The sequence below is a fragment of the Aptenodytes forsteri genome, unplaced genomic scaffold (assembly GCF_000699145.1).
Source record: "Aptenodytes forsteri isolate BGI_AS27 unplaced genomic scaffold, ASM69914v1 Scaffold15, whole genome shotgun sequence".
NCBI lineage: Eukaryota > Metazoa > Chordata > Aves > Sphenisciformes > Spheniscidae > Aptenodytes > Aptenodytes forsteri.
The window spans coordinates 9,504,160-9,529,460 of NW_008795129.1; the positions used below are offsets into that span (position 1 = coordinate 9,504,160).

The window sequence follows — 25,301 nt, forward strand, 5'->3', positions numbered from 1 at the left end:
CTGCTCCCTCCCTTCTCCCTCGACTCCTGTCATGGAGGAATGTCTTCCATTCCTGTGCTGACTCTGGTGCTTCTCTGCCCTTTTTGTGAGTTGAACTAGCTGCAAATAAACCAAGGGAATTCCCTTGAACCAAGGGAAGCTTCTGCCTAGAAAGGGGTGGGTGGGGGGAAAATTGTTGGTGAGGAGGCCCACCCCCGTCCCTGGCAGCAGCCTCTTCAGTTGTCTGGGTTTGTGTGAAATCCCTCACTGAAGCTGTGTTTTTCACAGCTGCTTTAAACCTCCTGGAGAGGTGTATTCTCTGGGCACTGTGCTTCCTCTACCTCTTCCATGCTGTCACCAGCAGTTGTGTGGTGAGCTGGATTAGGGAAGTGGTCTGGCTGAAAAATAACAACAACAAAAAAAAGTTTCCATCTAGTTAAAACCTTGATGCACCACCTTTGTGGCCAAGTGAGAGCCAGTGCTAGCAAAAGTGTGGGTGTGGGTGTGTAATGGGAACATGTGGCAAAGGTGGAAGGAGGAGCATTGCCCCTTTAACCAGATATGAAGCTGTCCCTTCAGTTAATCTAATTTGCTTACTGAGGAAATTGAGGGAGGCAGGAGCTAAAATGGTTGTGGTGGTGGCATTTTCAGTATTTGAATATTGACTTAGCAGGAGGAGTACTGTCTTGGAACAGTGGCAGAGGCTGTCTTGGTGGAAGACGCTCTGTGCACTACATTGGAAAACAAAAGTTATCTCTATTTTCTGGGTATTAAGAGTTTCCATCCTGCTCTCAAGAGGGAGGCTGAAAATGACAACAGGAAATAGCACAGCAGGAATCAATTCTCAGGTCACTGATAGGTGACACTGGCAAGGACCCTTGTTGCTTGGGGAAAGTTAAGTCATAATCCTACTTAAATGCTGCTATACAGGACAAATAATTGAATAGAGAGGCTCCACAGGTCTCTCAGGCTGTTGGGAGCAATGGGATCAATCTTGGAGAATCCCAGAAAGTGGGGGAACCTTGGGCCTTCAGCTCTCCCCTGCTGGCCAAGGGCCTGGGAACTGTGCAGAAGTGCTCCCTGCTGACACTGCCTGCAGAAGCAGCTGCCTTCCGCTTTCCTGCATCTGGACAAAAACAATAATTATAACAAGAAGTGCTGGGAAATAGCTGAGCCTGAAAAGGCTGTACAGAAGGGGTGTGAGAATCATCTCACCTCTTGGAGCAAACACTATGGCAGAAGCGGTCAGCAATCTCAAAACTGCAACAGCAGTCTTAAAAGCAAAACCTGTATGTGAGAGTATTCTCAAAAGATTAAGAAACATCATATGCGTAATTGTAAGCACATTAAATTTCATCAAGGAAACAAGGAGTAGCTAATCTTAATGATAAGAATAAATGCCGTTGCTGACTCAGAAACCAAATGTGACTTTGTACATGCCTGGCAGCTCCAAACACCCCGATGGCTGGCCACCTTTTGTTTGGAAATAAACCACACCATAAGCTCCTTGTGCATTTAAGTTGAAGAAACAATTTTATATGCCCACCCAGAAATCTGCTGAGCTACTTAACTTTGAAAGTACCCCCTGGATAGTGGGATAGATTTGCTGTACCTTCTTTGATACTGCTTTATATTCTTGAGGTAGTGCTTTAGTTCCACTGTTTAGCTTCATTTTAATAATCACAATGGTTATAGCTATCGGGTATAGATACTCTTTAATTCATACAGTCATGAAAATGTTGTGTATGTATATCTCTAGGCGTCTTGAAAATGAGCAGTTGATTTGCTTGAATCATGTTACCTCAGCCACAGTAAGAAACATCACTAATAGCGGGTAATCACTGAGTCCATCAGCAAGGTCATGACTGCTCCATATCAATGGCTGAAATAACTTTGCAAAAAGATAGGCTTTAAGGTGCTGGCAGTTCATGGCAAGTAGAAGAAGGAATGCCATATACAGTTGTGGTAGTTTAGGTAAGCAGCAGTATTACCAAAATTCAGCTCAGCCTTCGTGACTGTTTTGTGTTGAAGAGACTAGCTGCCAATACTGCATGCAGCCTGTGGCACTGACTTTAACAGAAGAAGCTATTTCTGCCACTGGAGAAAGGCACGTGTAGTTGTTTATGTCAGTAGATGCCTTCATTCAAAGCATGAACCTCATCTCTGTTGGGTCACAGCATGGTGAGTTGGATGAGGACTTCTAAGATGCGGTGGAAGACACGTATAGCATGGAGCGGCAACGTATCTCCTGCTCCGTGATGCTGTGCAGAGTGCTGCTTAGTGGTTTACGGCCAGGGCAGCCCCAAATCGTGAGAGCCACCTCTTGAAGGGGCAAAGCCAAAGACTAGTACAGTATTAATAAATGCTTACCAGTGATGCAAAGAGCTTTAGAAATTTTCTTGGTAAGTACTTGTCTACAAAGAGGTTAAGGACATTTGATTTAAACATCTGCTTTATTTTTCCCAATTTGGAAATTTGAAAGACAGCCTGTAAACATAACACTCCCTCCCCCACATCCCAACATCTCCTGCCTTTCTGGGATGCCATTAGATTTGTTGGTGTGCTTAAATGGTTTAATTAAAATCTTTTCTGGTCCAATGCAATAAACAATGTCTTCTGTCAATGCAACATATCTGATGCTAATGATGCTTCTGGATGATAGATTGTTGTGAGGACAGCTACAAGGGTAAAGAGTAACTTAATTTGAGAGGTTTGATTTTCTTTTACTTTAGCTGTCATGAGCTGAACAGATAACGCCAGTTAGAAAGAAGCAAAGGAAAAGGTTGAAAGTTTCTCATCTCCTTTGTTCCTATATGGAAATTTAACAGTATAATGACCAGGGGTCTGGAGAACAAATCTTATGGGGAGCGGCTGAGGGAACTGGGGTTGTTTAGCCTGGAGAAAAGGAGGCTGAGGGGAGACCTCATCGCTCTCTACAACTACCTGAAAGGAGGTTGTAGCGAGGTGGGTGTCGGTCTCTTCTCCCAAGTAACAAGCGATAGGATGAGAGGAAATGGCCTCAAGTTGCGCCAGGGGAGGTTTAGATTGGACGTGAGGAAAGATGTCTTTACTGAAAGAGTGGTTAAACATTGGAAGAGGCTGCCCAGGGAAGTGGTGGAGTCCCCATCCCTGGAGGTATTTAAAAGACGTGTAGATGAGGCGCTCAGGGACATGGTTTAGTGGGCATGGTGGTGTTGGGTCGACAGTTGGACTCGATGATCTTGGAGGTCTTTTCCAACCTTAATGATTCTATGATTCTATGACCCATTTGTCAAGTGATGTATATCTAGTACATGTTAAACTATTAGTTGCATTTCAGTAGGAAAAAGGAAATCTGGTTTGGGATACAAGACTCATGTTAGATTAAACAAAGTTGCTGGTGTTTGTGTGCGTGTATATTTCTCTGCAGAATATCGGTACATAAAGAATATAGTATTTGTGTGTTTTCTACTTCTGTATTGCTGCTTGGTCTTTATACACAAACATTTATTTATTTGGATTTCATGCTGGATCTGAGTACTTGTTCAAGTACTTATTCAGTGTGTACCTCATTCCCTTCCCTCTCAGCACTATGAATCTTCAAAAATGTAAATATCAGTCTTTTCTCTTTGACACTTGATGTTAGCCAATGAAGTCCGTATCTACATCTGAAGTTCTCAAAGCTTCTAAGTATTCAGACTGTATAATCCTGCTTTTAGTATGTACTGCGTTAATTTTATAGCATTAGATACTGTTTGGGAATGGATATAAAACAGACTTTCTTTTGGCTCTTTCTTGAAGTGACCTGCGTTATTGTGAACAAGGCAATTAAAAAGTGGATTATAAAAATGATGCCAAATATCATTGAAATTACTATATATAGAGTGTATATATAAGCATACATTAAGCTTTTTTAGAAAAAAGCTGTTTCTACCAATTTTTAAAATTTAAATTACAGTAGTTAGCAAGTGTGGTTCTTGCGGTGAAAGAAATAGTAGGATATATATTTAAAATGTCTAAAAATAAATATCTTTGTTTCAAGGTTTTACAAGTCAATGACCCAACATGTTGTTGACAACCAAGATTAAACACTTACAAGAAATCCCAAATTTCCACTGAGATACAGACACTGTTTCCTCTCCTGGCAGTTCATGAAACATTAAAATTTGAATTTCAGTCTGGTACCATCTGACCGTTTTGGAGCAGTATATCTTTAAATCTATTAGCAAGCTTGTGCAGAGTTTAGAGTGGGAGGAGAAAAGCAAAGCAGCATGTTTTCTTTGAGAAAAGTTAAGCTTTGAAAGCTACTGAAAGTTTTGGAATGTTAAAAGACAAACCAGCTGAGATACATTAATGGGCAAAGAGCAAGAGAAGAGGTCAAAACTGTACATGCAAATGTCCTTTCACATCCTAGTAATTTCTGAAGATTCACATGGCTTCAAAAATAAGCTTATCCCAGGGATACAATACACGTATTTGCAACCAGCTCTAATATTAGTCTGTCATTATGATGGTATCTGAAAGCCAATGATATTTATGCTAGCACAAAAGAGACTAATACGTTAATTTTATATTAGTCTCCCAACCCCAGTTGCCTTGTGTGTGGGAGTAGTTTCTTTGTAGGAGAAAGTCACTGCCGGTTGACTTTTTCTCTCCCTTTCTCACCCCCCCAACCATTGACTAATACTGAAATTTAACTTAGAGTGAATATTTCCTTTTTTGCTTATGTGCCATTTACTGTCATGTACTATTGTCTACATGCAGAAGCAACTAGAAATTGAATGAACATTAAGCACTAATAAAAATCATATGCTGCTCTCTAAATGATTTGATGGATTCATGAAAGTCAGCTGGCAATTAGTGGACAATGATCATACATTATATAACAGCCATCCTTATGACTGGGCACATACACATGTAAAACAGGAAAAGAACACAAAAAGAGAAAAATATTTGAGTTTTGATATGGGTCAATTAATTAAATATCAAATGTTGACATATTTTGCATGTATATTAGAAGTTAATCCACCACTGTGTTAAAAGGTTTGTAATGAGTCCAATATCAATGTGAATCCGGTCCTTTAAGTGACCACAGGCAAAACAAAATAACTTTATTGGATAAAACCAGTCAATTTTGACTACATAAATTGCCCTCATATTTCAATAAATATTGTAAGTACTATTTTTCAGCATGGCTTTCCAAATTCACTTTAGTGACTAAAGATACTAGCAATGATCAGATCACTTCAATTATAGGATACAACTACTTGTAGGTCTTTCTGGTGCAATTAAAAGGTAAAAACTCATCTCCTTAATAAATTAAGATGGCCACAGAACGGGTGGTGTTGCTAAATCTGTATTTTATATTAACTTATTTTTCTCAGTATGGGAAGGGAGGGAAGAACAGGTTTTAAACTTCAGACATGCAGACTTAGATAAACAAAATCCATTTGGAAATTTCTCCTTATAAATTAGTGAAATAATCTATAATGGTGTGCACCTCCTACATAAATATAAACCAAAATATTGTATTTCTACTCCTGGAGAATAAAACATTAAGTAAAAAAAAGTCCATATTCTTTTCCTCTACTTTTTTTTCCACGTGTTACTCTAATCACCCACCATGTAACATACCTGCATAATATGACTAGATGCCATCTAAAGTAATTAAAAGTATTATTTATTTTTCCTCATTTTCTGGTATTGCATCACCTGTCAAGTAAAAGACCCTGGCATTTCCCATTCTTACGTATTTGTAAAATGAATACCGCTTCCCACTATTATCTGTATGTGAGAGAGTGAATCTGCAGCTCCATTCAGATGTGTATGTGAGCATGCACACGTTCAGATGATGGATGTTGGAATAGTTGTTGACCTTCTGACTGATGGGCATACTTATGTGGAGTATCTGTGGATCTGAGTACCATTTAGCATGACAAAAGTGGCTCGATTTGGCTTTAGCTGATTAAAATTCATATCTAATATTTCATGAATATAAGTTACTTCAAACTGAAGCTCGACAAAGGGAAAATCATATTCAAGAAGCTCTTGGCCTTGGAACTATATTTCATGTTATATTGTGGAAATCCAACTATTGTCTGCAAATGTCAGATTATACCCATTTTATCTGTGTTGCCCAAATGGATATTTCTCCCATTTGGAACCAAAGTGGTGCTTTGAGTTCTGGTGAAAAACATAGGAAAACATAAAAAAATCTCCTACGACCTAATTGTTGAGTTCCTCAGTTTCTTCTGTTCCTGAATTTATTCATGAGCACAGTCACAAAATCCTTCAAGACCCAACAGAAAATGTAGTGCTACACTGTAAAGTTCAAGAATACTTAATTGGACAGGGAAAAGGAAGAAATAACACCATAAATAATGCATGGCACAGTTCTAGAAAAGACTGAAAATTTGTTGGTAGAGGACTTTCTGTCGGGGGAGTGTATGCGCTATGACCAAATATAACCCAAGGCTTTGAGGACGATACCCTCATTCTTACAGATTTTATTTGCTTTTCTTCCTATTGCCTCTCTAAAATTCAGTGCTGTGCTCGTAGAGATGCATTTCAGATACTCTGTGAACCATCTGAATCAAAAGCATTCAAGTAAGAATTGGGGGTTTTGAGGGTTTTTGGTTTGTTCCAGTGAAGAGCCTCCTTCACTTGCAACGTGGTGCTGGCACATATAGACATTTCTCTAACCTGCTTTTGTCTGGGTCCTGTAGTATATAAATCTAAAGCACAAATGGAAGTGTTGCATTTCCCCCTTCAAAGGAAACTAGGGATTCAGGGCAAATGTCAACATTTTCCTTGGATAGTTCTGAGTGAGTAAAATAGGTTGTCAGCTATACATATGAAATATACATTCATAATGTAGTGTCTGTATAATTTTTATAACAAAAAATGTGTACAACCTGTATAGTTATTTATTTCTATCTTATCCTACATTCAAATGGTTAAGCACCCTGCCTACTCGTATTATGGTGATCAGATCTTTTTTTAGTATACTGGGACTTTTAATTAAGTTGAATGGAAAATCAAGTTTTTACTCTATCAGGGTCATACCATGACAAATCAACTCAGGGCATTTGTAAGGCCCTGGGTATTTTTAATAGTTCTCAATCTTACGCTTTTCAAGGACTATGTTGTAATGGATACAGACAATAACACCTTTTAAAAATGTAGATTGCATTCAAGTAGCAAGGGGCAAAATAGGTGAACTCTTAAGCCAAAAAGCCCAGCTACACAGGAACGGTGGAGGAAATAAACAAAAAAAAAGTATAGAAACAAAATAAAAGCATTCTACAGCAGGTCTCAAAAACATTAATTAACAATTTAAAATATCTTTCGTGGGAATTTTGTGCCTATTTGTTTACTAATGCAAACTCAAATACTACAGGTAATAGTACCTACAGAAAACCAGGTACCCTACAAGTAGAAGCTGTGCTTCTGGATTTGATACAGTAATGTGAATTTTGCATAGATTTTGCCCTTCAGTATTCCAGAGGCCTTAAATATAGGAAATGATTGAAATTCTTATTTTTCTAAGCACTGGTTTTGTAGGACTTCTGGGAATTCTAATTTCTTTCCAGCATGCCTCTTTCTGAGTGCCAGTGTGTGATGTGGTTTTTCAGCAATGCAACCCAAACTTGAAGCCAGATTCCCTAACGCTAAAGTCTGTGCTTATGCACAGAATTGGCACTGGGAAAACTCACTAATGAAAGATCTCTGCAATTGTATTTGTATGTTTTGGTTTTTGTTTTTTTTAATGTGGGCAAATTCCATGAGTTTTTAGATATGGAAAGATTGATAAATATTTTAAGTGTCCTCTGAGCCATTCTAGGAATGGCTGCAGGCTTTCGTTGCTCTTAACAGTATGTTGATAACTGAAAGGTTGTGCAAGCCATCTGCTGATCGTTTTAAATTAAAGACAATATTACATTGAAATTTAGCAGTCACTACATTTGTAGCAATCTACAGGTTTGCTGTTCCTGTTTTGTTTGCTTTTTTTTCCCCCGCCCCTAGCATCATGCTTATTCAGAGCAGATGGCATCATGTAAAAGAAAACAGGATGGCTTCATTTTACTAAGGGAAACTCCCTGACACTTGGTAACTTGGTCTTTATCTGCCTCTGTGTTTCTTGTTTTTATAAATTTGCATTGCAGACTTTGTGGATTTTCATTTTAGCTGTGTTAAGCCTTTTAATACAGCCATAACAGCTCAGTCAGCATTAGCAAAATGTGCTCAGGTTATTGTGGGTTACATCTAGCTCTTAAGTTTCAAGCACGCTTCTATGTGAGAAATTTACCAGCAGAACTGTCCTGGCATAATCAGCCTCATGTGACACCCCTATGGATGTCTTGTTGGGAACAACAGTGTACTCTTTTGCTTTAGTTTATGTCGCTTAGTAGCTTTGTAGTAGCTACTACAGTATCTAGACAGAGTTAGAAGGTGTTTCAACAAAAATGGGCTTCTTTCTCTGCTCTTTTGGGAAATTCAAGTTGCTTTAATTTATTTATCTTTAAAAAATGATTTCTAGCAATCTTTCATTTCTGCAATCAGGACTGCAGTTAGTTCTGCTTTGATTCAACAGGAAAGCAGCTCAAAATGTATCTCCTTGGAAATTATGTATCTCACTTCGGCACTAGCATCACCCACTGGCCCAAGTAGCATGTTAGTATTTGGGGCCTTTCCAGGTTCCCCCTATTTGGAATAGAAACTTATGCTAAAGCCTGATATTTTATCTGATGCAATCCTGCAGAAAAAACTGATGAAGTCTTCCCTTCTTGAACCCAATGGAAATAAACAACTTACATCTTCAGGCTCTCACTGGTCTTTTCCCAAGGAGCTCTTTCTCCCTGCTATATTGTCTGGTTCTCACAGGATTTCCTTGTTTTCAGCGGAATTGTATGTATGCACCTTTCCAAACCGACAGAGCCCAAAGAGTTGTCCCTATCTTAGAAAAACTTCTTTACAACATTGATTTTTAACCTTGTTCATGCTTTCTCATGAGAATCAATAATATTCAGCTGGTTTTAGTCTTTGCTGCAGAAAGAAGTATTTTCCCAGAAACCTTCAGAAATATCTTCCAGGCTAAGAGCACCATGGTCCCCCTCATCAAGACAGTTAAATCCGTGTGAGTGCATTATCCTTGGGAATTCCTGGTTTAATTAGATGGAGATTGCATCTACTTCGACTTTATTGTCAACTTTTCTCATTTTCATAATGTTAAGGAATGATAGAGTTACAAGTTTAGTCTGATCAGTGAGGTCCATACATGTATAACCTAATGTCCTCACTGCTATTCTTCTGTTACATGATTACTAGATTTCCAGTATTTCTTTTTATTCTTAAAAAATGGTACCATCTAGTGAAACTCTACAGCCATTATAAATTGATGTTGTAAGAGTAAATTTTCTTATAAATTAAAATTTGTAATAATAAAAAAGATTCCTGAGAAAGAAATTGAACCCAAAAATGAACATAAGATTTTTACTGTTTCCCTCACTATATTCAAGGTGTATGTGAGATGTCATATAGATGTGAAACCAGAAAAATCAAATGGGCTTAGGCTTTCCCTTCTTATTGACACATCTGTTGCCTCCTGATTTATCTTCAGCTTTGCTTTCTTGTACCTGCGATTTTTGATGTAATACACCGTTTCAGAGAACCAGCATAGGCTCTGTGGTTGATAAAATGGCTTGTACATATAACTACTGTGGATTTACAGTAGGAGCAAAAGATTTTTTTTCTTTTTTTAATTCTCTAATCTCTTTCAGTCATTTTGGGGTGATAGGAAATCATATTTACAGAAGGAAATGCTACTTGCAAATTGATTAATATGTTCCCACCAGTTAGTTCAGGTCTTTCTCATTCTTTTTTAAAAAACTTAACTTTAAAAAGCCAAGTGCTCCTGCAAAACTTGTGTTCCTGAGCTTTATTTCCTTCCACTCTGCCAGAAGGGTAGAGTACCCATCTCATAAATGTGGCCTCATCGAAATCTGTATCTCTGGGAAATTCTCACTGATTTTTCCAGTTTAGTTCTTTGTTAATAGAAAAGCATGAAGTATAACTTCCTCAAAAGCTTCTACAAGCCACAGTCTGCTAATGCTTTCCAACTGCTCTCTGTCTTGAGTGACATTCAGACAAAACTGCCTATAATTGTCTAGTTTGGTAGCTTTGCATTGCTAGAGCTGCAGCTATTGGTATGTAATGACAAATTTGGTCCACTCATATATGCATATATATGTATAAGTACTTTTAATAAGAAAAGTACCTAATGGGAGAAGAGAAAAACCTGTCTTCTCTGCTTGAGATATTTTGCTGACTTCCTGTGGGACTTGCTCACTGAAACTTATAATTACTTCATTAAATAATCTTTATGTAACTTACAATATGCCTTTGCCTACTGATTTTTTCTTTTTTCTTTTTTTTTTTTGGTAAGATCAGTCTTGTACAGAAGATAAACAGTGAAAAAATGCCATTTTAGTATCAGCTTCCCACGTTCACCTACCTCTTCAAGCATAAAATAAAGAGTGGAGAATCAGGAATTTATAGCCCTGTATTGGAAACAGCTAATATGAAAGCAGAAGGACTAAACTGTGACATTTTAGGGACTCTAGAAGATTTCTGAAATGGTTAGCAGCTGGTATTTAACAATGGGAGAGTGATTATAGTTTCTGGCTAGATTTTTAAAAATGACTAATGATTTTAGGCATCAGTGTTGTGAAGTTCCAACTTGCATGCATTGTAAAAGCTCCTGATTTTTCAGGAAGGAAGGAGTACAAAAGCACCCAAAATGAAGATTCTTCAAATCACAAATTATTTCTAAAGACAATTTCCTAAAATGATCTCAGAGGGGGTGCATTTATATAACCGGGATGTTTGAATAAAACAGAAACAGGAGGAAGTTCAAAACTGGAAAGCCTGAGACTGTGTGGAGTTTTCCTATTTTTCAGTTCAGGGCTTACAAAGTCAGTGTTGGAAACTATGACACCGTGGCTTAAAAATTTCCACAACATCTCACATTCTTTTTCATGTTCCTTGAATTTGAAAGGTCCACAAAACTTGAAGAATATTTTTAATAACATTTAAAATTATCAGTTAATAACATTTAAAACTATCAATAAACTTTAAGAACAAAGAATTCTGCATCACAAGATATTCCTTTAATCCATATTTAATGTAATTATGAATAATTTGGGATTTAGAATGTGATTGGATTGTTGTGTGCCAGAGCTTAAAGACTGGAAGGCAGACAAGCACTTCCCATCATTCGCAGCTACTGCATAAACCAAACAAATTTACGTTCAAATAATTTCTGACAGCAGCATTTGGAATATGAATAGAAACATTCTTCTGTCACAGAAAAAATTGAGGGGCCACTCCTGCAACGAATACTTTTGCGCTGGCTCAGGATTGCTTACTACAGGGTTACATTGCTAGATCATGGCATTAGACAGTTTTATTAAATTGCTTTGGAGATATTTGAAAGTACTTAGCAGGAAAATAATTCAAAATTATTGGATACAAATTCAGTTTCTAAGCTAACGTGCATGGAAATCTGGTGATAATGATGTTTGACTTTGTATCTTAGTCTAATATTTTCTTTTGAGTGTTTTCTTTACTAATATTAATGTATTTTGAAATAAATTGATAGCTAAAATCACTTGTGTTCTTATGTGTTCTTATAATGATGTATAACTTCACGGTGCCCTAGATTTCAGAAATTATATCTACGTTCAGTAACCTATCTTCATGTTTATCTTTTGTTTTGTTTTTGAAGAATAAGGATAAATATGCAATTTTTCCTTTTACTTTACAGATGCCTTACGCTTTGTTGAAGATACATGAATACATAATGCCCTTGTACCTTACTACTTAATTGAAGATGATTGATAAGCAGCAGATGCGCTAAGCTGTAAAATATCTCCTTTCTAGCCCTCGTCTCTTTAAGGTCACTCTTTGATTCTAGTTACCTTGTATGTTTAACAACATTTGCCTCCTTTCTGTGGTATCTTATCATTTTCCTCTTTTTGAAATGACTGTAAGTACCTGTGCTTCTGCTTTTAGAAACAGTTTCCTATTTGGTTAGAAACAGCAAGAAACAGAACCAAACCCCTCCCTACTTGACAGCTGATGATGTTCAGGGCGACCTAGGAAGCTGTTGCTAACTGTCCCTTCGCTGGCAGCCCCCCTGCATCGCTCTGCAAGAACTGCTAAGGGGCAAAGATTGCACTTGTCTGCTCTTTGTTACATTTTCTGCCCTCCATTTCAATGCTGTGCATCCATCTCCCCTGAGGAGAAACTATTTTCAGTTTCCACCTGCCCTGAGAAACTTTCATTTTAAACGGCTTTATTTTAACAGTGTTTTCAAAGTCTGTAAAGCACTTGCTATAGGGATAGCTGCCAGGATTGCTTGTCTTTGCACAAAAGAGTTCAAGCTCTTAAGGTGCCTGGCTTCTACCACTATCTAGGCTCTTCATCGAGAAGGTGAGCCCAGAGCCTGTGGAAATACCTGGAAATGAAGGTGTTTCTGAAAAAATATCTTTCATATCTGAGGCAGCTCAGCTGCATCTGATGGGGAACCACCACAGCTGAGAAGGATGGAAATGAGGAAAGCCCATAAGACTGCAAATCAATGAGAAATGTCACCAGGAGAAACTTCTTTTCATGAACAACAGGACCTAATTTTGGACGTGAGGAAAAATTTCTTTACTGAAAGAGTGGTTAAACATTGGAACAGGCTGCCCACAGAAGTGGTTGAGTCACCATCCCTGGAAGTATTTAAAAGATGTGTAGATGAGGCACTTAGGAACGTGGTTTAGTGGGCATGGTGGTGTTGGGTTGACGGTTGGACTCGATGATCTTAGAGGTCTTTTCCAACCTTAATGATTCTATGATTCTAATTGAGGAGAAAAGGGAAGGAGGAGCCTGGCTAAAAGCCAAGCAGAAGTAAAGCACTAGGTGCTGGAAGGCACCGAAGGCAAGGATGGGTGAAGGGGGGGAGAGAGAGGGGCTCAGCCCTTGTAAAGTGCATTGGGGAAAGGAGGGGGGGTGCGTGTCAGACAGTAGATAAATGTGAATAGGAGAAAGGAATGTCAGAGGAATAGAAATTGTGCAAAAAGGCAATTAAATTAATGCAGTTACATGGCCTGGTCATGTTTTGCAGCTAAAAATATGTATTTTTGTAACATCACTTTTCTGTGGTGAACAATTGTTGGTTTTTGCCATGGGGACCTTGTGTGCTTGCCAAAGGCAGGACAAACAATGTCTACATCACTTCTACTCACACAAAACACTTGGATACCCCAAAATGTTAGTACTGAGGTTTTGTGTGATTGTAAAAAAGCTTTTTTTATGGCTTTCTGAGATAAGCAGTATACTATTAAACCCTGGCTATGGAATTGTGGCATTTATGGCTTTCTGAGATAAGCAGTATACTATTAAACCCTGGCTATGTAATTGTGGCATTTAGCTGTCAACAGCCAGCCCGAGAGTGTGACTCAACAGTACCTGCAACTTGCATCATGTTTCTCTGGATCTCACTCATATGCAAGCTTTCTGTGCTTGCTTGATACCTGGGGAAAACACTGCAAGAGTATTTTGGCCCTTTCCCAGAGGAATTAGATATAAAGAAGGACTTAGCAAGCTTCTTATTTCTGTGAAGTTTCTAATTTCTGTTGTTTAATTTTCTTATTTCTGTTGTTTATGCAGGACCTAGAAAACATTTTTTTTTTTTTCCCTCTGGAAACTCAAGGCATTCATGGTCCAAATTTTATTTGTAAAACTAAGTATACAGGGATGGATGTCAGATCCAATTGAACAGAACCTGATGCTGGTTAGCTCTTTCCTAACAGATACCCAAGCAGCCAAAACGAATTTTAATCTGTCCTTCCACCTATTCCCCTACCCCATGCTGCTAAAATACCACTCGCAGTATTGGGAAACACTCTCTTAGCTGAAACTGGGGAAATGATTTAGGTCTTGTGGGACTCGGCAGCATTCACATAGCAACAGGGGAGCTCTAGGTGTGGTGTGTTCAGTTGTTGTGGTCACTAGAGAAAGCAGATGTGGTTCCTGTCCTTTCCCGTCTGCTGCTTCTGCATTGCAGGGATGGGAAGGAGCATCCAAGTGGGACGATAGCTGCTTTTTCTCAGTAGCAGTGCTCACATAAATGGATGTCAAAAGTACAGCCTTAGTGAGTTGAACCTGGCAAGCTCTGGCGGTGTTTTGCACTGGCAGGGAGGCACAAATCTCCCACAGGAAGACACAGGTTCCATTCTCTAAATACTACTCAAAAAACCCCCACTAGTGTATTGGTGAAGAAAATGGGACTGGTTTTCTCCAAGGCACTCATATTCCAGCCATGCAATTCAAAACACATTTTGAAATAGCAAGAAAGAGGAGAAACACACAGAAGTTGTTTAGAATCAATGTCTGACCATTTTGCTATGTTCGAGATTTCTTTTAGTAAATTTCTATATACAAATCCAGTAAGAAAGTCTACCTTTTTTCAGTTCTGAAGTTCAAGTCAAAATTCACTGTTTTTTATATCTTTTTTCAATCTCTCACTGGGAATTCAAAACAGAATTTTAAAAACAACGTCAAAGAAGCAACCTGCTCTTAGAGGGAACTGAAAAGCAGAGTACAGTGTAGCAAGTTTAAGGAAGAAATTATTTATAATGAGAGTGGTGAAGCACTGGCACAGGTTGCCCAGAGAGGTGGTGGATGCCCCATCCCTGGAAACGTTCAAGGTCAGGCTGGACGGGGCTCTGAGCAACCTGATCTAGTTGAAGATGCCCCTGCTTATTGCAGGGGGGGGTGGGCTAGATGACCTTTAGAGGTCCCTTCCAACCCAAACTGTTGTATGATTCTATGATAAGTTCAGACATTAAAAAGCAAGAGAGAATATAATATGCTCTGTGCAAAGCAGCTGTGGCTAAATGCTGATTTGCACATTAGGACTAGATTAGCATCATTCAGATGTGACCTGCATATTGAATAACTATCACAAGTATAGTACTGTTGATACAAAATGAAACTGCACAGTACACTTCAGATCTAATATAGCACCCTTTTGCGTTCTTAGATTCCACAGAAGTGTAAAGGAGGAGCTTTTACTTCTAAATTTGTATAAAATGCGTGTAATTCTGTTTCCTGTAAAAGATCAGTGTGATACTCAGTATGTTTATAAACCAGAATATAATATTCTATAAAAGTGGTTGTCTTTGAGCCACTCAAAGACAAGAAATATTCAAAGAAATGACCATATAAACGTTGATTACGCTATTTCTACTCTGAAACCAGTCAAAATTGATTTAAGGTGTTGTGGCCAACTTATCACATATTATGTGGCTACAGTGCCTGCATGACTAGACTTCGAACATTTTAAACTTCAGAAAGACCTTAGTATTGATAAATCCATCTGATTCACTTTCAATTAACATGTAATTTGCATTTGACATGAAGGACACATTGTGCGGGAAGCCCCCCTAAGAAGTTTTGTGTTAGTGAAGTGGTGAGCTTTAGGATAATTGATTTCTGCAGGATAATTATTTTCCCCAACTTTTGACAACATTCTTTCTTTGGAAAAATTAAAAAGATGAGCATCCTCGCTGAAACCACACAGGAAACAGAGGCACATCTGGTGTGTTGGTGGTTATATCCTCTGATAAACGTGCAGCACACTGGCTGCGCGTGTTGCTTTCCAGGAAACGTACCTTCCAGCGAGGCCCACCAGTGGACCAGCATGCTGCCCGCCCCAGAGGGGCGTTTCATCTCCAAATTTTGGCATATCTCACTAATGCAAAAAGCCTGTGCTGCATATGCTTAAGGTGTCAGTGCCGTGGCAGGGAAGCAGAGGTTTGGGGCAGGCTGGAGGAGTTTTACAGTGAAAAGCAGCGCTTGTCTGAGAAATGTGAAGGGCTGGTAGGCATCGAGTTGGCTCTGCTCAGGCTGTGCTCTCAGCCTTCACAGGCACTCTTACGTGCTTTCTGCAGCAACGCCTAAGGACAGAGGGCGGTTTTTTCAGACCATGCAAAGTAAAACAGAAAATTGTGTGAATGTGTGGTGGGGGAAAGTTCACTAAATTCACATGGAAGTCACTACAGAGAGTTGCTTGCTTCTTTATCTGCCAGACTAGAAGGAATTTTCTGTCCAGTGATACCTAACAGATCTCATAGCAAAAACAGATCTGTATCTAAATATGCCTCTAACATCGGGTAGACACATAGAAAAGCTGCACATGTGTCACAAGAGATCTACACATGTGCATAGTGTCTCTATGCACACACGTATTAGTGGTAAACTTGTATTTTCTTTTTAGAAATTATTAATATGTGAAGGTAAAGCTGCCACTCCTATCTAGTAGATGGCATCAGACTTGCTCAAGTGTTTTTTTTTAAATTATTAATATGAGAAGGAAACGCTGCCACTCCTATCTAGTAGATGGCATCAGACTTGCTCAAGTGTTTTCTCTTTCATGGTGGTGTGGTTTTTTTGTTCATTGCTGTCTAGTGATAGATGGCCAGCTTTTCTCTAGTGACTTTTAGATCAATGTCCAAAGGTGATATTGAACTTCTGTTAAGACTTTGCAGAGCGTAGTGAAGTAAATCGTATGCCCCTAATAACTGAATGATAAAGTGAGTTGCAAAACCTAAGGTTCTTGCCAAAGCTAATAAACAGACACACTAAGAGAATCAGGATTTTGGAATTCTGGATTTCCAGACACCTCCACACAAACCAGTAGATCCAGTTAGGAAATCATGCTTTAAGTAGTGTAGACAGAAACTCAGATTTTCTGAGTGGAAGTGTGTACCTTAGCCATCTGGTTACTCTGCCATATATTGTTAAGGTAGATCTACTAAGGGTGTGCTTTCTAAATCAGACACTTTGTAACAGAGAAGGGACTTTTCATTCCTGGACTAGTATAGATTTCTTGTATACTAGGCTAGGACCTTGGAATAAAAAAAGTGGGCTATTGATTTAATTACTTACAAGTTAATATACATATTAGTTTGTACATAGGAGAACAGAAGCTTGCAGTTACTCAAATATTGCTATTAATGATAGCAAAATATAGGTTCTTGAATCATTATTTTTTTAGTATTGTCATAATTAATTCTGTTTCAAGCATACCTTATTACAGATTTATCATGTTGACAATGCTACCGAACAATTCAATTAAAGTACACGTGAAAGCTGTAAGAAGGTTACTACTGGTGTGCAAGACCGGTCTCATTTTCTCTACAATGCTATCAAAAATGGATGTTGCTCATCATATCACACATATACTGCCATGTTTTCTGCAGTGCAAAATAATCTTTAAAGATGTGTTAAAGAGAATACATAGTTTGGAGAACATACTAGTAAATGCTTTCATTTTTAATCATACTGCTTCTTTAAAATTTCATATCGCAGACCATCACCAAAGATCATCCATTGTTCCCCTTGCTTTTTTCACTTGTGTTTTGATTAGGTTACCACTAATGTCTGAACATATTTCTCATATCACTTTCCACTGCTGCTGTACAGCTTTACTTGCAGCAGGCACAAGAAGCCAACGCACTCACCCTTAGCTTTAACTTCACTCCCTCTCATCCAGCAATGGAGAAAACAGCAACTTTAGCGATTCGATTTATAATGTGTGAATGGGACAGGAATCAGTCTGTATTTGACAGCTTTGTTAGCCCTACTATGCTAGCATGAATTGTTAGTAAAACCCAATTTTACTCTGTGGCCATGTAGTCTTAAACAAAGTGAACCTGCGTGCACCTGAGTAGCCGTGGTGTAATGAATCACTTTGCAGGATTGGAGCCCTTGTTAACATAAACAGCAGATACAACTCCTGATGCATCCAGGAAACAGCTTTGTTGAGCAATGAAGTGCCAAGCAAACATAATTTGTCTGCAGTGCATAAATACATGATAACAATTATTTTACCTTTAAAATAGATCTTAAAGGTCTTTTACTTCAATAGCTACACAAATGGAATTAGTGGCAGAGGAATCACCCCAGTTCAAGGAGTTATTCTATTCCTCTCTTCTAATTAGTTGCAATTAATTAAACACGCTCTTATGCAAAAAAATCTACAGGCGTCAACAAAGGAAGTTATCAGAATTTTTCAGACATTTTTCCTGGAATCTGTAAACTTTTACTGTAAAATTCATTTAGAATTCTGTACTAGTAAATGTTCTTAATCGTGCAAGTTTTATGAAAAAGCTTTTACATAAACAATGGCTTTAAAATACATGTTTTTTCTTAAAAAAACCCCAACCCCCTCTAAGCGATATTTCACGGGACTTTCCCTGCCACCGTTGTGTGCTAATGGCTGATTCTACATATCTGCACTTTCTCTGGAGGGGGAGAAGGGCTGGCTGGGATTTATGTTGTGTAGGGGGGTTCCTCGAGTCAGAGATGTAAGTCAATCCACTAAAATGGGAAATCAGAGCAACTGATGAAGTGTGTACAAAGAAGGAAAATGTCAGATTATTTCCTGGCACTGTAAGGAATACAAGCCTTATGCTGAAATATGCTTGAATGATACCTCTTACGAAACATTTGCTTACCAAGAAATGAGATCCATTCATGCCCAGTTTTTCTACAACCACAGCAGATTCAGGCATTCCAGACTGAGGTGAGAAAAAATAGAATTATTACAATAGTATGAAACTTGACATTTGTAAGCCAACTAATTGATATTTCTATGCTCAAATACTTGGGGTTGTGGAAATCTTTATACTATTTGACATGGTTAATTAGAAAAAGAATATTGGACAGAATAACAGTAATTCTTACAAATAGGTAGTGACTTCCACGTAAGAGAGAAGACAGTGTTACCTCTTTCTTAGGAAGAAAGGTTACAGGGGATAAGGGCTGATAAAATCGTGAATGGAGTAGACAAGATGAAATTATGAAGCATGAAATGTAACATAAATAGAACAAGGAGCCCGACAGAAATAAACTGTGGAACTTTAATTGCTATGGGATAGGAGGCCAGCATTAGAAACAGGTTAAAAGGGCTTATGTCACAAGCTACCATCAGCAGCCGTGCCATCCCCTCAGGAAATGGTTATATCACCAACTGCTGGAAAATGAAGGCTATATAACAGAAAGCTCTGTTACATGCCTGTTTACCATCCTCTGTACGCACTGGCTGCTGCTTGGCTTCAGCACCAGATGATTGGGCTAAGTGTGTCTTGCAGTTCCCATGGTAGATGGGCATTGCTGGAAAGAATTTAGGTTCAGAAACAGGATTTCTTTTCTGTAACGAGGTTGTGGTGGTGGTGTTTTTTAAGAAAGTTCGTGCTGATTATAAATTAAAATGAAACAGGAATGTCCAGAAGTGGTATCTCTTTATGACAGAAACTAAATAGTAATTTTTTTTTACTGTCTGAGTGTTTCAAAAACATTTGATTAACTGCATTTTCTAAGACCACCCTGAGATGAAAACTCTATTAGTAAGGGGAGTTGAGGTGCATGGGAAATAAAACTCATACAGTATCCAGTGGTTTTGGATGCCTAACTAGAGCTATTTAGGATCTGTGAGATATACGTGTATATTTGCATATTCAATATTTCGGCATTTTTACCTTCTGAGCAGAGCTGCCACTGTGGGTACAACTCTCACCTCTCACCACTTCTGCAAATCAGAGCCTGGAATTTCAAGTCAAGCACTCAGGAAATGTCATGTGTTTTCTGGGTGACTTGCATGGCTTCAGGTAAAAATGCTGAGCTGGGGCAGTGACAGAATCTGGTATTTCAAGGCAGAATTGAATCGACATTAGCATGAATTAATTCTGTCTCTTTCAGCAAGCCCTGGCCTTGTGTACCTTACAATTTCTGTAACGGCCCAGATTAGTGCACAAAACATACAGGTTTCTCTGCATTGAAAGAGGCAGTTTTTTGTGAATGGAAAAGGTAGCACACAAAGAAGCAATTACAGACTATCATAACGTGTATGTAAAAGGGGGCAAATTCAGGTTATAGAGGTAATCCCACTTCTGGCACTTTTAACATTGAGTGCTTGTTTCTGCAACCTTAACAGCATTATTTTAGGGTTCACGTACATGTATGCCCAGTCGCAGGGGGGGAGATCCAGCACAGCACCCCGGTGCGTTGGCTGACTGTGGGCAGTACCTGGTGCTCAGGCTCTGGTAGCAGGAGCTGAACAGGTCTGTACACGGTGGCCGCAGGCAAATGGCTGCTACTCCCCGGTGCTAGTCTTTGATACGCAGAATGGCCAAGCACTTAATGCTGGTTATACTGTAGTAATTAGATCACTTAGCTGCTTTAATCAGTGATGTGAGTGTAAGCATGGTTATTAACAGCTTTTTATAAGGTTGGAAGAGTCTCTCTTAACAAGTATGAAGCCAGTAGTTACAGCATGCCTGCTGAAATTTCCCTGGAAGCCTCTGAGTTGTTGAACAATTGCTATTAATTTTCTGTCTTCTATTCTGCTGTAGAATTACAGGGTACTTTAAAATCATTATATCTTCTATTAATTAGTCTGATTTCCTTTAAGCTGGAAGGCATTGAGCTAATTAATCCTCTGAGTAGCTGTTCACAGTAATGTTTGCAGTTTAGCTGATACATTACCGTTATGGTATGCATTGATTCCATGGACCAGGTTAGCTTTCTCAACATGGGGACAATGGTCCATCTGTGAGACATCTGCATTGCAAAAGCGTTGTGTTTTTTTTTTTTTTAAATTGTACATGCATGAGCATATGTATTTATGCACAAGGCAAAATGGAAAAATAATAATAAAAAATGAACATTTTAAACTTTGGCCTAATTCTTATGTGGCTACAAATGGAACACATGTAGCAACACTTCAAAACACTGTATTATTTTCCTTGAGAAAGGTTGTATGCTCCTTCAATTGAAAAGGATGAGAAACCTTAATGACAATAAATTCTCACTGTTGGTGTAAAGCGGGTACTGGAAAAGATTGGTGCTTCTACAGTTAGAAGTAGGACAAACACGAGACAGAAAAATCCTATATATAAAATTATATAGAGAAACGTACATTAAAAAAACCAAAAGGAATGTAAAATGACACTATATATCAAAATGCAGTGAATGGACATTATTGTGTAAGTAAGTTACAGGTAGAAGTCTAAAACCCGAGTCATAGTATTCAGTAACTTACAAAGAAAAATCTGATATCAAAAAAAGGATATATCATGGAGGATATATTTTATATATCTTGGAGGAGATTATTCAAGTAATGAAAGGATGACTGAAGACAAGCTTGGAATATTTTGTGCAATTCAGGTTATTTTACATACACTAGAAGGGACATCGCAGAACTAGGAAAGGTACAAGCAGACAAAAGAATGATTAAAAAAGAAGCTCAAGTATCTTAAACTTAAGCAACATCTAGCAACTACTGTGGTTATATATGCATTGAGGAGAAAAGATGAACAGTAGATTCTTACTGACAATCTGTAAATTTTAAAGCAATATTCAAATATAAAATCTAGACCCACTTTCAGTGAAATGGTTATTTCTTCCCAGCAGGAAATAAATTGGGGCATGAAATACCTTTTCTATTATAAGAAATATCCCTGTGAGCAAACATTTTTCTATGATTTGCCATGTAGGAGACCTTAGCTATCAGCTTCTACCATGAATTTGACTTCTATAAAAAACAGGAGAGCACCAAGAAACTCACATAATATTAATAAGTTCTTGGGGGTGACAATTGCCAACTCATCTATTTTCAGTACTTTTAAATACCTGTGCTACATTTAGGATAAGATATCTGTTTTTCAAAGATAAATCCAGTAAGAGTTTCTGCTAGCTGAATATAGACTGGACTTTCTAAAGTGTTACATATACATTCAGTACCTGTCTTAGAAGATCTGCAACTTGAAAAGCTGTCCAGTTCTCAAATTCCTCTTGAGATGGTAGTTTTGTGGCCATGTTGCTATCCAGTGAGAAAGACTTGATCTGTATGAGTAACACTGAACTGTTGCTTCACTGGTTTTTACTGAGCTGCTGTAGAAATCCTAGGAGGAAGTCCTTTTTGCAACTTTTTTCCTGTTTGCTCACTTAAAGTGAACGCCTATAAAGGGTGATTTAGGAAGTACCAATACTCTTCTGTGAGTGACTCTTTCCAGTATAAGGAAACTCTAAGTTTCATAACAACATATGCAAATATCTGTCATTACTGAAATCAGTTAAACAAATTCTGCAGAAAATCAGCGTATAAAATATTTCTAAGTCATCAGCATCTTAAAGGTTTAAATATGGAAACTATTTTTCATATCTATTACAAAAACAATTAGTGATAGCTGGCTCTTGCCTACCTTGAACTACTTGATCCAGCTGCTTGGATCTGCCTTCAGATTGCATTTGACTTGCTTGTGAGTTTTGTCATATTGTGCTGTGGTGTTTAGACAGAAAAAATAGAGCTCAGTTGCAGAACTTTTACTTCCATATTGCCACATCATATAATCTCATTCTTTATGGCAAGTCTGGGCATCATACTTGTGGTCTTAAATAAATCATGCAATTACTCTAAGGTGATGTATGATCTAAAGATTTGGGGTTTTTTTTTGGTTTTGTTGATTCCCCCCCCCCCGTCATTATTATCACTGCTAAAGAACAAATTGTCAATAAATTCATTCCAGTGCTACATTATCTTTTCAAGAGGTAGGCCTAACATAAAATGCTGTACTGAGTCAGACCATAAGCTCATCCAGCCCAGCATCTTCTTTTCTGACTGTGGTCAGAAGTGAGCTACCTAGGAAACTGTATAGAAACAGGGCAAGCATGTAAGACTTCCGTAGTATTCTCCCAGTCTCCAACCATTTTGAACTCAGGGACTTACTGGTCTGGATATGGTTTCTACATATGCTGCATGCATATATATCATATATATTACACCAATGATTCCCAAATTTGGAGCCATGACCGTTATCCTTTAAGGAGGGAGATGCGCAATGGACTGGGCAGGCAGAGCCAGGAATCGCTCCTGGGCTGCAGGAGGAGGGAGACAGATGTTTTTAGTAGAGGCTGGGGCTCAGATGGAGTCGAGAGGGAGCAGAGCCAAGGAGGCTCAGGATGGGCACTTCTGCCCCTTCCCACCCCTGTCCCTGTCCAACCATCTCCTCTGAGCTGCATCCTGGCCCCACTCACAGCCCTTCTCTGCCTCTTCACCTCTAACACAGAATACACTTCCAGTTTGAGAGGAGCAGCATATGCAATTCTTAAATTGGAGAAGGGGGCGGGGTGCGTATTCTAAAATGGAGCAAGGGGGAAAAGTTTGAGAGCCATTGCTTTGTAGAATGGGCAATAAAATTGCAAAGATGCAGCTGCAGCTGCTGAAACAAACCCAGATTATTTTGCTCAGCAGTTCTGAGTCACCACAACAGGAGAAATATGAAAGCTTCCATAAAAGGCTGGAGAACAAGGAATATTATATTCTGCTTTCCAGTTACTCCTCCTGTTTTATTTCCCAGTGTCAAATGGATTTGGGGCACATGTTCAAAGATTAAAATGGATTTCAGCTAAGTTGAAATGTCTCATCTGCTATCCTTCTTCAAGTTTTCCTGCGTGTATTTTTGCTGTTAGAGTGACTGACAGGTCAGTTGTTGCCAGTGAATACTCTTAAGTCTTTGCTATCTTGTGACTTTGCAGCACATTGAATCCGGCAAAACTCAACTCCTGGAATTTCAGAAACGCAGAATTGAGATAGAAGTCCTAAGAACTTAAGCTTTGCCTCCTCAGAACAATCTCCAAGTGCCTGCCTGGCACACTATAAGAAAAATTATGTTGAATTTCATAGTGTTTCATAGTGTTCAATGTTTCGTAGTGTTGGCTGTGAGTTGTTCCAAGGGGGGCAGCATTCCCCTGGATGATGGGAGGGAGCGATACTCACTTTCACTGTGTACAGGACCAGAAGAGAGAGGCGCATGTATTCCTTAAGAAATTTTGCTTGCCTAGTTTGAGTGCAGGAGTGATTGTGTCACCAGTAGGGTCTTCATGTATGGTGGAGGTGGGAAGCAGCTGGGTGGGAGATATGTGTGAGTTACAGGTTTAATTGTTGCTTAGGGGAAACAGCAAAATAACAGATGGCATCAGGTGTGAAACATGAGTCAAGTGAAGCGCAGCAATGCTGTTATTTCTGCAGTACAGGCTGAGTTTGGTTACTGAGTAGGTGTAAGCAGTTCTAGTTCAGAACATCTCAAAGGCAGATTAAAAATAGTGTTTTAAGGATTTTGCAATTCAGTGCATGCTGCCATCAGTACCCGCTCCTTTTCCTACGATTGCCCATTAGTCCACTAGCATTTTCAGAAGTACTGGCGTGCAAGGAGCTGCTCCTTGCTGCCTGCTGCCCTCCGCTGTTACGTTCCTACACTGCCTGTTAGTCTGCAGTGTGAGCTGAAGCTCTGCCCTGCCAGCTCACCCACCTTGCTGTGCCCAGGCCTCCCTCTTCTCCCACCTGACTTCTCTCTGATTGCTCTCCCCCAACACTTAACTTCTCGCTAATTCTCCTATCGTTGCCTGTGTTGACGTTGCCTTAATTTGTATTCTGGGTTCTCAGGAGAGTACTCTCAAGAGGCCAATGTTTATGCAGTTCACCTCTCTCCACTGAGTGAGACAGAGATCTATTTGGGAAGGTCATGTTCAGTTTTGTGTTCCCAAAGGGGCTGTAGCAGAGGTGGTTGAACCACAGGGACTGTAGCTTCCAAGAAATATTTTGCCATTTGTGTTTTCGGCAGATTAAAAATGATGACAACAACAACAAAATTAAAAAACAGGGACATGGAGAGGCTCATCTGGGATCCTGCAGCTAGTCTCTTGATGCTGATATGGATGTTGGCTTGATCAATGCTGTAGTTTTCTTTCCTCAAGTGTGCGCAACAAAAATGGAGAATGTTATCATGCACTTCCACTTGCTTTCCATTACCCTCAAGGGGATTATTTCAGGAATTGTTGGCTAGGAGGACTCCAGATTTGGTTACCAATTCTACTTAGTGCCCTCATACTTCTAGTTACTCTCTGCAGTATATCACCTTTCATGGAAATCCAAGTAAATATGTGCACTTGAACATGTGGGCTGTACGGGCTGCAGTGGGGGGATCCTTGAGCAGAATATTGAGGCTTCCAGAATCCACCAGATAAAGACAGGCTACAGACGCTGTTTCTTTCCAAACGGCCAGGTGCCTACATGTAACTTTCAAGCTGATTGTAGAGACTTGAATGAGAACCAGCACTAGCCCTGGGCAGGTCATGCTCACTCGCTACTGAATATTCCCTGAAGCTTCTTGATCTGGCATGGACACTGGCAGACTTAAAAAAGTGTTTGGGTGCATGTGCAGAGTGTAATT

General features: G+C 39.0%; 1 protein-coding gene across 1 annotated transcript in view; it reads right to left on the reverse strand.

Annotated features, from left to right (window-relative positions):
• The window catches only part of BLNK (B-cell linker), a 108,514-nt gene extending 86,592 nt beyond the window's left edge, over positions 1-21,922 (reverse strand). Inside the window, exons 1-2 of the mRNA XM_009277783.2 lie at positions 21,814-21,922; positions 18,528-18,590 (exon numbers count right to left, since the gene is read on the reverse strand). Of these exons, the coding sequence (XP_009276058.2) occupies positions 18,528-18,590; positions 21,814-21,888 (138 nt within the window). The 5' untranslated portion in view covers positions 21,889-21,922. The remainder of the gene's footprint in view (positions 1-18,527; positions 18,591-21,813) is intronic.
• Positions 21,923-25,301: the final 3,379 nt, after the last annotated feature.